General features: G+C 50.8%; 2 protein-coding genes across 2 annotated transcripts; both read right to left on the bottom strand.

Annotated features, from left to right (window-relative positions):
• Positions 1-1,200: 1,200 nt before the first annotated feature.
• BDQ94DRAFT_163562 (uncharacterized protein) lies at positions 1,201-7,810 on the bottom strand (the record flags this gene model as incomplete). The annotated part of the gene is made up of 5 exons (XM_026769768.1): positions 1,201-3,917; positions 5,038-5,295; positions 5,411-6,181; positions 6,298-6,388; positions 6,764-7,810. The coding sequence occupies 5 exons, from the start codon at positions 7,808-7,810 to the stop codon at positions 1,201-1,203; spliced, it is 4,884 nt and encodes a 1,627-aa protein (XP_026620528.1).
• Positions 7,811-8,894: 1,084 nt separating this feature from the next.
• BDQ94DRAFT_163563 (gamma-glutamyltranspeptidase-domain-containing protein) lies at positions 8,895-12,932 on the bottom strand (the record flags this gene model as incomplete). Its single annotated transcript, XM_026769769.1, has 11 exons — positions 8,895-9,343; positions 9,395-9,528; positions 9,581-9,741; positions 9,812-10,391; positions 10,441-10,600; positions 10,669-11,056; positions 11,143-11,257; positions 11,567-11,719; positions 11,763-11,764; positions 11,872-12,235; positions 12,340-12,932. 11 exons carry the CDS (start codon positions 12,930-12,932, stop codon positions 8,895-8,897), a joined length of 3,099 nt encoding a protein of 1,032 aa, XP_026620529.1.
• Positions 12,933-14,096: the final 1,164 nt, after the last annotated feature.

A 14,096-nucleotide genomic window follows, 5' to 3' on the forward strand; every position in this document is an offset into this window, starting at 1 on the left:
TTGCAAACAGTGCCTCAAGTCGATTTACACACTTCACTTCATGAAGATATATTTTATCTCCTCAGCCCGCACAGAAATCATATCAGTATCATGTATTCACAGTTATTCACTAGTAGGTATCCATGCTCAATCCAAGAATACCTGATCTTTGAGATTATTCTGGGAATATAGGAACATTGTTAGTGCATACTGATATATATATACACAAGGTGAGGTGTGTAGTATAGCACTAACATCCCATATAATTTACCGACTGAATTGGAAATAGTACTACCATTAGTGAAACCAGATATATATAAGCTACTACGTAGTAGTTGATAGCAACCAATTCTATGTGAACAAAATGTTATTACTCATTATCCAAATTGAAGTTCGATACTCAGCATTCAAGCCCCGGATAAAACATCATTAAGTGTGAACTATACGATAGATAGTACTTCGAGGGACTACTATATTTCGGAAGGTTTTCACCCTATCAATTGCAGTGAACTAAACATCTATCAAATCAAATTCGCACGTGGACCTCTTGCGCTGCTTATTACTTCTGTGGTCGAGTAGTAAACCGTAGGTGGTGGGTGTGTTATGAAGAAGAATTTCTTAATTGCTATGTCATGGTGGACTAAGTTGATGGATATTCAAACAAGTGTTGCCTAATGCTACTATCATTCACAGAGGAAAAGTGGAAAGAGAATAGGCAAGATATTGAAGTCGAAACCAGATGGTATAGACCACAAATATACTATTCAAGCACAATATCTAACTATAAAGGCACCTATATGCAGCTGGTATTCACCGATTCATAAAGTCATAACATCAGGGGCGTATGTACAACGAAGCCATTATCGTTGTCAGCAATTGATGGGAATCGAGAAAAAAGAAAGCCGGAGGAACAGGAACAGAAAGAAAGAAAGGAAACTTCGTTAAAATACATAAACATTAGGTGTCGTGCATGTCATTTACATACACACCCGCCATTTCGACTTCCTCAAGTCTTCAATGCGTTTAAACATATCATTTCATTTCATCTCGTCGCAATTCATGCATTCGTGGTTCCGTGCGCTCGTGTAAATGTCGTCATGACGCTGAAATAATTGGAACTAAAATAGAGAACCATGCGGATGCGTTTGTGTTGTTCAGATTGTTTTTCGTATGGGCTGAAGAGAGTCGGCCACCAGTTAAAGGACTATTTCCATAGTTCAATCATCTTCTCCGGGAGCCTCGTCGACTGTCGTATACTTCTTCCTCGTCTTCCTCCTCAACAGGGGCAGGTGTCCGTCGTTCAGTACGGCGCTTTGGACGGCGTCGGCGGTTGGAGCTGATGTTGCTTGCCGAGTCATCTGGGGCCAATGATACGGCATCGTCCAAAAAGTCGTCGTCTCCACCATCATCCCATACGCCTAGGCCGGAGGCTGGAGTTCCCAGGCGAGCCTCCACGTAGGAACCGCGACGGTTCTGGTTTGCAATCGAGAGCCCTGCGCCCCGTTCGCGGAGCGCGCGACGCACCACCTCTGCCTTGCAGTGAAGGGCCTCAAAAGCATCTTCAAGGGCCTCCATACCAAGGTAGATGTCCCGTTCAATCTCCGCCAGAGCCGCAATTTCCATTTCCTCGTCCAGGGCGATCGGGCCACCAAATGAGGCTGGGGCAGGCGAGAGAGACGGGCCATATGGCTGGCTAGCTGGTCGGATCCCTCCGTCAACTGGGTTTGGCGTCGGGCCACGCGAAATTCCGCCGGTGGTGAACGGAGTGTTGGATCGACTGTAGCTATAACGTGGTGGGGTTGAACCTGGGGCGCCGGGGAAGGCGTCTTCAGCACCACTCCGCAGAAAACCATCAAACCGACCCGAAATAAGAATATCCCACTCGTCGTCACTGATTGCTGCCAAGGTGGCGAGAACATGGTGCATGCCTGGATTGTTAAGCATGTAGATGGCGGCTTCGGGATCCCGCGGAGGGGAGGCCAATCGGTACAGCCGCTGGATGGCGAGCGACGATGACACCAATGGTGCGGGTCGGGGACGCGGTGGTCCCTCCGGTCGTGGTGTAGGCACTGTAGAGCCGAGGCCGAGAAGAGCGGAATATAGTTGACGTTCGTGAGGTCCGAGATGGGTTAAAATGGCAAAGGTCAGCGTTTCGTCATCTACCTCTTCAGGCGCGCTCGTGGCCTGACCGGGTTGTTCATTGAGCCACTTGTCCACAGCAACTTTCGTCTTGCGCGACTGACGAATAAAGTGATCACGATACTCCTCCGGCACATCAATGTCCAGCTTCTGCATCGGAATATGTTCCTCCCCAGACCAATTCGCGTCAACCACGGCCGGATTCAATATGAAAGCCGGCCAGCTGGGAAGTTCACGACGGCCGGAGACAAGCTCCAATACTTCACCCCAGCTGACGCCTGACGGACGCTCTTCCATTGTCCCATGCTCACACATCAGACAACTGCAGTACTCGCATGAAATGTCACGGGCAAACACCGCTTCCAAGCGATCGAGCAGGCGGCGCGCTACGGACCGATACCCCGTGGCAACCGCTAGCGACCCGTTCTTAGCCATTACATTACTGTAATCCTCAAGAAGCCGGTTGAACGGCTCAAAAATCTTGGTTGCTGCGGATTGAGAAGGCGATGGCGCATACGGCGAGTTTTCGGGAACAGAAGGACCGAGCATAGACTTTGGAACACGATGGTCTAGCCCACCATTCTGTAGAAGATAGTCCACTTTCGGAATCGAGACAGGAACTTCGGGAGGAGGCGGCGGTGGTGGTGGAGCGCCGTAGGCAGAGCTCGCCGTAGGGGGTCGTCCATAATCATAGGCTGCGTCAACCGGTGTACGAGCCCCAAAACTCGGGCGCGATGAGGTCGACGATCGCGTCTGATTGCGTGATGGCGGCTTCTCTGGACTCTTCGGCTTGCGAGAAGTTGTAGACTGATGAGGCGGCGCAATGGTTGCGTCCGATCCATTTGCGGAGTCCGGACCAACGTCGCGCACTGTCGCGGGGGAGCGAGGGGGAGTGGCATGGCTGGATGACCGCTTAGGGGAAGCCGCTTCCTCTACGATCTTTGACCGAGTCGAATTGCGGCTGGCCGTCCGTGACGGCAAATCGGTCTCATAGCTGGAGCGCTTTGGTTTCACTGTCTCCGACCGTGTTGGCTTGCTCGTCTTGGAACTGTCATCCTTCTTCGACCGCAGACTTGAGGAAGACCGCGTGGACTCAGCTCTAATCCGAATCTTTGTTTTTGGCTTCTCTGGCTTCTCCTCCGCTCCCTTTTCCTCCTTACTACCAACTGTGCTTGCCTTGTGTGATTGCTGGTCCACACTCGTCAGCGGCGGACTGGGGGGCGCTTGGTTGTTATTATCGACACGGTCCTTCGTATTTCCATTGCTACCTTCTTTACCTCCCTCTGTCAGGTCGGTCGGATCTGGTGTAGGGATGCTCGGTTTGCCGACGACTTCTTTGCTGTGGGCTTTGGAGAACGTCGGGTATGGCAGGCTGGTCCTCGACTCGAGGAACGAGGCTGTGCCCGAGCGGCTGGCGCTGTCGACCCCAGGCATGGATGACCGGCGCTGTTTGCGGGAATTGGAAGTAGATGTGGAAGGGGTTGAGGCGCGGCCCGTGGGAGCGTCGGGGTCGCGATCCTTGGTTGAAGTGCGGGAGGTTTGTCCGTGGGACGAGCGATTCTTGCGTGGTCTTGATTTGGATGAAAGGGTCGAAGATGAAGAAGTCTTTCTCTCCCGGTCCCTATCGCGATCTCGTTCATTTAGTCTCAGCGGTAGAAACATCATGTGGAAGAAGGTGGAAAGGTTTCGAAAAGAGGTGAAAGGAAGGGTGGAAGACGGCAATAGAGCGTTGTCGTTCTTCCTTTCCACCCCTTGTTTCCTGCTCTCGTCCCCACTGTCCGATCGGTTGATATTTTCGTCTAGTTACCTCGTTTCAAGAAAAAGTAAAGAGAAATGACGGAGGAGTCGTCAGCTTCCCAAGTGAATGTCACGAAAGGAAGGGGTTGTCGGATGACCCGAGACCCGATTGATGTTCGTCTGGCGCTTAAGAGATATCGAGGAATGCAACTCTCACTGGTCGAATGCCTGACTAGGCGCTTGTGCCAAACCACCAAAGGCGCTGCTGGAGGGCATGCAACATCCCGTGGGCGGCGGGCGGGGGGGAAGACGAAAAGAGGAAAGTGAAGGAGATCTCGACGATTAGCTAAGGTGACAGAAGCGAAGAAGAAGGGAAATAAAACAATCAAATAGCGAGTAGTTCAGGGACGGTGCATAAGGGAAAGATCGCGAGCCCGATGGATGGACGGGGGATTTTGCGGTGAGAGACGGGCTGGCGGAGAGGATCCCCGCAGCGATTCGGTGGCCGTGGGATTTTCCCAAGTTTAGCAGCACTAGAAGCTCGGAGACCACCGGTGACGTGGTGCTGCATAGAAACCCAAGTGGGAGCACAGAAGGAAGTACAAATAGCAGCAAGGACCATGCCACCGCGATGGGCTGGCCTGGATGCTGCTGCCTTGAAGGAGGGGATGGTGCCGACGAGGATAATGCCTGGAGTGGTTCAGTTCTCACATCCAATGACTTTTCCAGCAAGAAGATCAAAGTTCACGATCCATTGCGAGGGGCGTGATCCCGTTTGCCTCAGGCAACATGCTCGGCTTCTGCCTGAGGCAAGGATCGATGGCTACCCAATGACTCACTCGTCAAGTGGATCAGCACAAGCGAAGCTGGTATATCGTATCCAAATAGGATAGAGCCTGTTTTCGTGATCACGATGCATCAGCAGTATGAGAGGGACTTGCAGATCAGCTGCGGGGTTATCTACAGTATCCCGTTAGTTCGTAGTCATTTGATAAACCGCATACTACATTCAAAGACACGAACTAACACCCGTACCTTAATATGGAGAGCTACGGAATCCACCGGATCACGCAATCGAAAACAAAGAAAAAGAGCAAATTTGTTATCGACGGGGTATCATAACGCTACTGGACCGATCTAAGCGTAGCAATAACTCCTCATCCCTAGATCTCAAGGCCTAACTCCATGCTGTCAATCCATTCGACGCCTTCTTCACAGGCGACATCTCAAGAACCCAATTCCCATCCTCTTCATGAGCCACCCCTCCTCGACGTGCTGCTCGCATCACTCGTTCACTCGCCGGTGTTCTCTCCCCAGTGTGTCTATCCCACACCCAACCCTCCTTTAACCACATCCACGTCAAGTACGCCCGTAGCTCTTTGTCTTGCGGCAACACTGATTTCCATTCCGGACTGAAATGCGCCGTGGAAGCCCCATGTCCTCTCCAATTCGAGGCAAGTCCCCGTAGTTCGTCACGGCAGAATATCCTCCAGCTGTCCAAAGAATAGGGCCCGACACCAGGAAGATGAGCAATCTCCATGCAGGCCGATGTCACGTCCATCTCCCTTGCAGGGGTAGTGAAGTTTGCGGTAGCGCTTTCCTTTCGTAGGTGGAAAGGCCAGCCAGGTCTGGGCTAGCGTAATGCACTTTTTCGCTCGCTGGTTCTGGAAGCCGAGGCAATGTATCATAGACGCCAGGGTGTTTGTGTCCGTTGATGCCATCGCCTCCACTGTTGGGAATCGATCGAAAACCTTGAATAGTACTGGGAGCGCAACGCCTCCACGGGTACGGTTCAAGAAGATGGTGGCAATCAATAGACGGAAAGGATCGTGGGCAAGTTGCTCCTGCACTAAGCCGAATGATGGCGCATCGATTGGCGGAAACGGAAGACATGAATCAGGGTCGACCAGAGGTTTGGGAAAGTAAGGTGATATCTTCTGAGGCCTCAAACGTGGTGTTCTAGGCAGCACAGGAGCACTCCCCGTTGATTTTGCTTTAGTCGGTGTGCTTGGCTCTACAGCCTCTGATGCACGCTGTGCTTCTATAGGTGAGACACTGAGAGAGTAATCAAATGGAATATCATCGAAACCGCTAGGTACATCACTCAAGTCCGAATCAGTGGAAAGAAAGTCTGAGGAAAGATTCAGCTTAGCTAGGAGAATTCGGGTTTCTTCGGGTATCTGATCAGGGGCATTCTTTGAGGGGCCATTTCTTTTCTCTTCGCAATGCATCTTCCCTTTCTCCAATTTCTGAGGAGCGATGAAATACTTTGACCTCACCTCATCGCTGGTGGTTGAACTTTGCGAATCATTGGTATCTAAAAATCCTCCAGGTTCCAGAAAGCCTCGTCCAACATAGAAAGATCATCGACCACTTTTGCATTAGGCTTCGTCGTTCGAGGTACTTCCTTAGCAGCACAGGCTTGCTGAACGCCATCTGCACTCGTTGACAGTGCGACATGTTCGGTGTTCGTAAGGCTTGCGCGAAAAAGTTTCTTCTTTCGTTGTTTGCGATTATCACGCTTCCTTCTATTCTTTTCTTTCTTGGACAGCACACGATCAGAATGCTGGGTTCTGTCGCCTTCCAGAGCTTCAGGCTGCTTGATATGTGTAGCCGAGGTAACTTCATCTTTCGCCGAAGCAAATTGGGCTGGTCCAATCTCCTCCTCCTCCTCTGAATCACCAACAGTGCGCTGGCCTGGGGATTGCGGAGATAAGTGGGGAGTCATGGACCTTTTGATTGATGTTTGCTGCGATGGGAGTGTTTCTGGAATCGCCTCCTCGGATTGAGTAGACTTGCTCTTAGCGGAACCTTTTTGGCATTCTTCCTCGGAATGTGGTGGTGATGGAAGTTTTTTCTGCGCATCGTTGTGCTCATTCGAGGCCTGTCCAACAAATGGTGATTTGACCGGGGCATCCTGCTTGGCGAATAACTCGGGACTTTCGTTATCACTCGGGCATAGGTCAATGGTAATTTCAGGCATGCCCTTAGCGACATTCGTAGTTCTTTCCCTGCTGACTTGAAAATGACTCGAAGGAGACTTCGCGGTCGAATGGTTCGCATCCAGATCAACGGCTTCACGCTTATTACGGTGTCCGTCGGTGATTGGCTCGAGTGACTTTCGTTTCTTCGATGTAGTCTTCTTTTCCTCCTGTTTCGACGTTGTTGCTTGATCATTGCCTGTGCTGCGCTTCCTCTTGTCGTCCTTGATAGACGACCTTGATCGACTCTTTTGCGTACCAGTCTCGTCCTTGATCTCCTCGCCAAAGCCAGAACCATCCAGACTCATCTGGCCATTTCCAAAGAGCTCAAGGTAGATCTTCTTAACATACGTAACAAGCTTTCCAAGATCAGCCTCTTTCATACCAACCGATAGACTCTCTCGACGTATTTCACGAACGAATTTCCGTCGCGCAGATCGTAGCACAGGATATTCGCCTTTTTTCATGAAAGGGTGTGAGCTGATGAAGGTAAGAAGTCTCATCCTCTTGTCTAGGTCCACAGACGCGAAGACGATATCCTCCTCGGAAGCGGCATCCAGAGTTTCGCCATTATCGACGATCGTGTGTCCATCAGGCCCATCCACATTCATACCACTCTCGTTATCGTTTTCATCGTCAATCGAGTTCATGCGACTGATATGTCTCTGTGCCGCCTTCTGGGTCTTCGAGCGCCTTTTACTTGGGAAATAAGGAGAGTTCACATATGCAATTTGCGTAGTAGCGGTAGATGCCGAGGTGTGTTCACCCCCACTTTGCGCCATGTCATCATCTCCATTTATACCATCACTACCACTATAATCGTCAAAGCTGTTCTCAAAGCTTGCTTCGTCGGAGAGTATCTGATCCACCGTACGTTGGTGCAGCTCATCGAACGAATCGTAAAGGTCGACGTTGATATGTGGAGGCGAGATCCGGACCAAGGGGAACATGGAGACACCTTTGCCACCTGCCATGGCTGCGTTGTGTATGTATTGACGGTCTATCTGCTATGGCGCGTTCGGTAGAGGCTGACTGGGTGCGTATATCAAAAGTGCAGCGGTATGTTGGAACAAATTGTAGGAATAGAGGCGCATGGTCAGGAATTCGACAAGGAAGAGTCAAAAGACTAACACGGGGAGAAGAGAAACAATTAGTGAATGAATACCTCTCTCCCTCTATCTGCAGGAGATCCACTCACAGGAGTAACACCAATCCACCATATCCAAAACCTCGCGACTCCAACAGCCATATGTGCAAGCTAAAGCAGCCACATCGACCGCGAATGTGAATCAATCCAGCACGGTGTGTTTTCTTTAAAATTTGCTCATAACAAGAACTTCTAGAACATCCAATCGGTCAGCAAGACAGAATGCCAGGCCATTCACGCCGAACACAAGGCGAGGGCAAACTGGAAGCAACTAAGCACACATTCCTCATTCTGCTGGCGCGCGCCGACGCGGAACCCGGCCTGCGCACGGGCCACCTCTGATAGATCACGCCCGCCATCTGATGTGTCCCGCCCCTTCCATGTCAGGTCCTTGCGTCTGTTACAGACTCGCATCAGACCGATCGACTCGAGGACCGAAATGGGAGTGTAGGTTACAGGGATTGTAGTTGTAGTACTGCTCTACTCTCCTCAAGTATTCACACGTAGTGATGTGGCTAGAAAGAGTTTCATACCGCTACAATGTGCGAGATATAATGCGGGGCAGTCGAGTGGACGTTTCCTTGCTTCGAATAATATTACCAGTGCGTTCGAAGCCAACGAACAGCGAAATACAACGGCCAGTGAGAAGACACGAAGGAATGAAGGGTATCAATAGGTGCCTATCTACCGCAGTTACACCAGGCCATTACTATCCCGCCAGTGCCATACATGCCTCGGAATTCATCATGATTCGTTTCAATACTTAAGTCTAATGCTATATAGTATACTTGATCTATCGATGCAACCCAAATCGGAGTCTGTAAATCCAAGACCGAAAGTATCGCTCACAAAACCCTCATATTATATGTATAGTCAAAGTGCACATATGCAGATCTTCCGAACTAGATCCCTCAAACAGCGAACCCTCCAGAATCAGCCTGTCTAGGCTCCCCTGCAGCGTCAAAAGTTCCATTCGGTAGAACCCGAATTGCCTGCGCCGTGCTCTCCCCTGGACCAACCCAGGTCACATTGTGACCTCTTGCCTCCATGAAGGACACGGTCTCATTGTCATAATCGTACTCGAAAGTGACACGATTCGGGACCAGTTGATCATGAAGGCGCGGCTGGGCCAAGGCTTCTGCCGCTGAAAGTCCTTCGTCGATGGCGTGTATAATGTTCTGGACGGTGGCAGTAATAATCCGACTACCTCCTGCCGAGCCGGCTACGAAGAACACTGTTCCGTTAGGGTGGGTCACAATGGTTGGGGTACAAGAGGACAGTGGGCGTTTCCCGGGTCGTATAAAGTTTGCTTCAGAGGGGATATAGCCAAAGGAATTGGACGAATTAGGAATAGAGAAGTCTCAACTATAAGTCAGTGACTGCGGTGAACAGAAGCAAGTATGAGGCATACCATCCATCTCATTGTTCATGATGATACCAGTCTCAGGAACCATAACTTTGGAGCCGAAAAGCAGGTTAATGGTCGTGATCGCAGAAATGGCAAGTCCACTGTGATCAATGGCTGCAATATGTGAGGTACCCGGTCTACACATGTCAGTTGCCTGATTATACTATGGTACCAACCATAATCACCCACGTTTCAAGACTCTCATATCCCTGCGGGTCGTAGGCAGACACGGCCTGGGTATGCTGGTCGGATATATTCTTCCGGATCTCTTCAACAGTGGAATCCGCTAGCATCATTTCCTGGTACGTGTCCATGCCATCGAGGAGAAACGGATCCCCTAAATTAGTCCTCTATATTACAAGTTAGCGCTCCCTCCACCAATTCAGCTGACTGGCGGTTGAATAGAGCGGATAAGCATACCAATCCATATCCGAACCGTATAGCCTCGTCCATTCGATGGGTACTCAGGTTCCGATTATCCGGACTGAAAAGGTCATCGTAGGTACCCAGAACTTTGAGAACGTTCATAGCCACGATACCACTTGATGGGGCCGAGGTGCTAGTAATCCGATAGCCGCGATAGTCAATTTCTGAGATGTTTCGGATAGCGACCGTGTAATTGGCCAAATCCTCAAGCGTCATTGTACCGTTGGCTTTCTGTACCGCATCTATCATAGTCTTCGCGATTGATCCAGAGTAGAAGGCATCGGGGCCCTCGTTTGCGATGGTCTCCAGTGTGGCCGCATAACGTTTCCGCGTGATAGTGTCACCAACACCGAGCCTGGTTCCATTGGGAGCAAAATCGAGCGCCCAGGTAGGATCCTGAGACAGAAAGTCTTCGCCGTCCCCGACAGCAGCTTTCATATAGCGGACCAGGTCCTGCCCGACTGGCCACCCCTCCCGTGCGGTTTGAATTGCAGGCTGCACAACAGCTGACCAGGGGAGCGAGCCATACTTGCTGTGGAGATACCCAAGACCACGCAATTCCCCAGGAACGGCACTTAAATTATATTAGATATTGCAGCATCCAACAACTTGAAGGTGCTCACCTTGCAAGGCCACCACTAACGGCTGCCTCTGTGTTATTCTCAAACATATCCTGAAAAGCTGCCGCCGGGGCAGTTTCGCGAAAATCGATGGCCTCGAAGGAGCCTTCAGGGGTCTTAACCAGCATGAATCCACCTCCTCCAATTCCACTATGGTACATGCCTTCCCGGCTATCATCAGGTCCAAGCACTTCTCCAGTTATCACAGGCCAACTCACCAACAGTTCCGACGCAAAGCATTGTTGCAACCATCTGAGAGATTGGAGTCAGCAGGGTGACGCACGACCGACAGATCAGCTAGATCGTTACTCACCGCGTCAGCTGCATTTCCACCAATGTTTATTATATCTGTTCCATGGCGACTGCAGATAGCACTTTCGCTCGCCACTGCACCGCGCTTCCCTTCCTCCAATTCACTCGTTCGGTCAAACCGGCTAGTCGCAAATTCAAGAGGTGAGGTGAGCACACTTGGCAGATGTATCGTTATTATAGTTAATAGGAGCGTCGATAATACTGTGAACTTCGCAAGGCGGAACATAGTTGAAGTGCTGAGTCGCGTGTCGTGTAACAAGGTCCACTGCGATCGCTGGATCGGGGTCTCCCAGGTTTCAAGAAGTGGCTGCAGAAACAGAGCGGATCAGAATCATAATCATAGCGCAAACTCGCACGAAAGAGGGGTCGGTGAGAGCAACTCGATTTTATTACCTGTTTCTCCGCATCTTGGCTCGAACTTTGCCTTGACTGATAGGTCTCCATGTCGCAAAGACTTTCGAAGTTGGGATGGGTAGGGCCAAAGCGACAGCGCAGATACGTCGCCGGACTTAGCGGGTGCGGAGGATCAGCGTTGGAAGACCCTTGTAAGCCTTGTGCGCCAGAGTCAGGGCGTCCTATTCGCAGACACGCTACCCTAAGAAATAGGAGAGGGGAAAGAGGACCTGCCCCAACGAATGCAGGGAAGCAAGAAATAAGGAAAGCCTTCACCCCCAGCCATATCGGGGACAGTCCTGGGCCGAGATAAGCAGCGAGGGACTGTGGATGTCGCCCTGCAATCAAGAGACGTGACTGGGACTCCGCACTCTTGGGTCGTGCTTATCGAGGGCGGTTCCGCCAACGGGAAGTCAGCCGCCACTCGCGGGCCCAAGTCACGCGATAACGCTGGCCGGGTTCGGCTTGCCCGACGTAATGAGCCGAACGGTGGCCTCTCCAATTGAAGTGCAGCCATCCCGCCAAGGCCGTTGAGGTTCCCCGGAATGTCGAGTCATGGTATGTAATCAACCATGGACTAGACAGAACTCTTACCTCACATCTTTGCTTTCAGTTTTGACTACTATGATAGTGCCAGATCATTGTCGCTATCTGTGCTTTCCTTTCGTATATAGCAGAGCTCGTGCGCAACAATTTTCCGTGTTGCTCCTCTCACTTTTAAAGCTCCACAGCCTCCTTTGTCCAGGTGATGGTTTCGGTCCAAATTGGGGGTATATCTTCCTGCGATTGCAGGACTGTTTCAATAAGACGTCGGCCCCAGTCTCGGACAAACCACTTGTCGGAGAGAAGGTGCAATCCGACCCCGTAGTGTAGAAATAGCACCCGGCCCACCCAGTCTCCACTTTTTAGCAGAGCAATGTAGTCTTCGCTGATGTTTATGGGCCACGCAATAATGCCACCGTTTGGGCCGCCGAATGGCCATCGTTTGATGGCTTCATGAAGAATATCCCACGTGTTTTGGTACGTTGTCTGATTCGGCCCACCAAGGCTGGTAAATTTGTCTTGCACCCGCTGCAAAGACTCTATAATGGCACTTGTGAATGTTAGCATCCGTTGGCCGAGTTCTCGCGAGGTTTTGAGATAACATACCTGCGTAGTTTGATCTGGGATTCCTGTACGCTAGAGAGACATTAGCACTCTACTGTCATGGAAAGAAAGAGGGAAAGCAAGTACTGGTAGGGATTCCCATCTTGATCGATCTCGTCATCCTTGTACTTCAGCCACCCTTGGAGGTCACCCCGATATTCCATGCCGCTAAGCTGTTCAAAAAGAAATGCACATCCCGCTATGAGCTGCCGGATCTCCAAGACATGGGACAAAGGCTCGAATGTATGCTTGTCCTGGGTGACACACGGGTAGGCCGTTGCGCAGAGCATAATGAAGATGGAGCACAGGAATGCTGGTGCGCAGTTCTCGGGTGTCATTTCCGCGAGTACACGGGTGAATGCTGAACAGGCTCTGTTCTGGTATTTAAGGGCAATCCCGAGCCATGAACGGTTATCATGAGTGTTCAGGTACGCTAGATGAAGAGCAGACATTGCTAGTAGACTGTCTAGCAAGAAGGCATGAGAGACCGCGATCCGTGGGACAACCACTTGAAAGTGGTGAGCATCTAGACGCCCTTGACAGAGTGTGATGTATGTCTCTGTTAGATAGTGGTGGAAGAGTTTCATCTCAAGCATCCTATCCGATTGCGGTTCTCCTTCGGGACCAGGAAACACATCAGGCATATCTTGGGGTGTGGATGCATGCTGGCTATCCGCTTCACTAGACGGAGGGTATGTGCAATCAAGTCTTCTTTTCTTGCACAAGCCACATCGTGGTGTCTCTTCGTCGCACTACTCCGTGAGTCAGCATGAAACCGATAGCACGCATGATACTGCTGGAGGAAAACAGCATGTATAATGTATTTATACCGACGACTGCGACGGCATAGGGACCACCGATCCCGGAGAGTGGGAAGAGGTAGCGAACCAGATTGAGAGAAGACAACCGGGAGAAAATAAAGGAAGTCAGACCTTCACATGCCGTTTCTTACATTGGAGACAACCCTTCCGGGACTTGGTATGACTGCGGCGGGAGGGCATTCGGAAGAGTGCCAGGCACGGAAGGGGAATGACGTAGCTCGTCAAGGGCGAAACTTATCTAGTCTCGGTTAAGGTGGAAGCTGCGCGACGATAGTACCAGTAGTTTCTTGTTGTGAAGAACGGGTTAAGCAGTACTAGTAGTGCGTAGGGCGAGAATATCCAGATTGACCACAGCACACAGTCCGATGGCAAGAGGATCGATGCAGCGGACAGACCAAGCCTAAATGATAGGAATAGAATGGGAAATGGCTGTTGGAGATGGAACGATGGAAATAAGAGAAACATGAGCTGCGGGTAACCCGAATCTCCATCCACCATCCATCGGGATCGGGACTCGCCGTTTAGGGAATGGAAGCTGGTGCCGGGCCTGAGGCCCTTGTGGCAGGTTCTGCCGGTGTCAGCTTATCTAACAAGACTGCTGATTGGTGGTGGCTTGCTGACTCAGCTATGTACCTGACATGGGCGGATCCTGTGGGAACTTATTTGTACAAAAGTATGTTATTCTTAGAGGGACTGGTCCACAAGGACCATTCATTTGCAATGCTTTTTGGTCTCCTTCTATCCGCGTGGATGCCTGTTTCACGATTGACCGAGAAGCCTGTTACTGAACTTGCCGGGTAGGCTCGAGAATTCTTAATTCACTTCCTATACAGTCCGAGGCAGCAGCAATTCTTCATTATCCTCCCCACTCAGGACCCCGAATGGCTCCACGAGGGGAGGAAGAGAGTCGTCCGGGCTTGACCGTCCTACGCCACCGTATAGGATGTAGTATCTGGCACTCACAGTCTTCACTGTATCTGTGATTAA

This window comes from Aspergillus welwitschiae, assembly GCF_003344945.1.
Source record: "Aspergillus welwitschiae strain CBS 139.54b unplaced genomic scaffold BDQ94scaffold_58, whole genome shotgun sequence".
NCBI classification, from domain to species: domain Eukaryota; kingdom Fungi; phylum Ascomycota; class Eurotiomycetes; order Eurotiales; family Aspergillaceae; genus Aspergillus; species Aspergillus welwitschiae.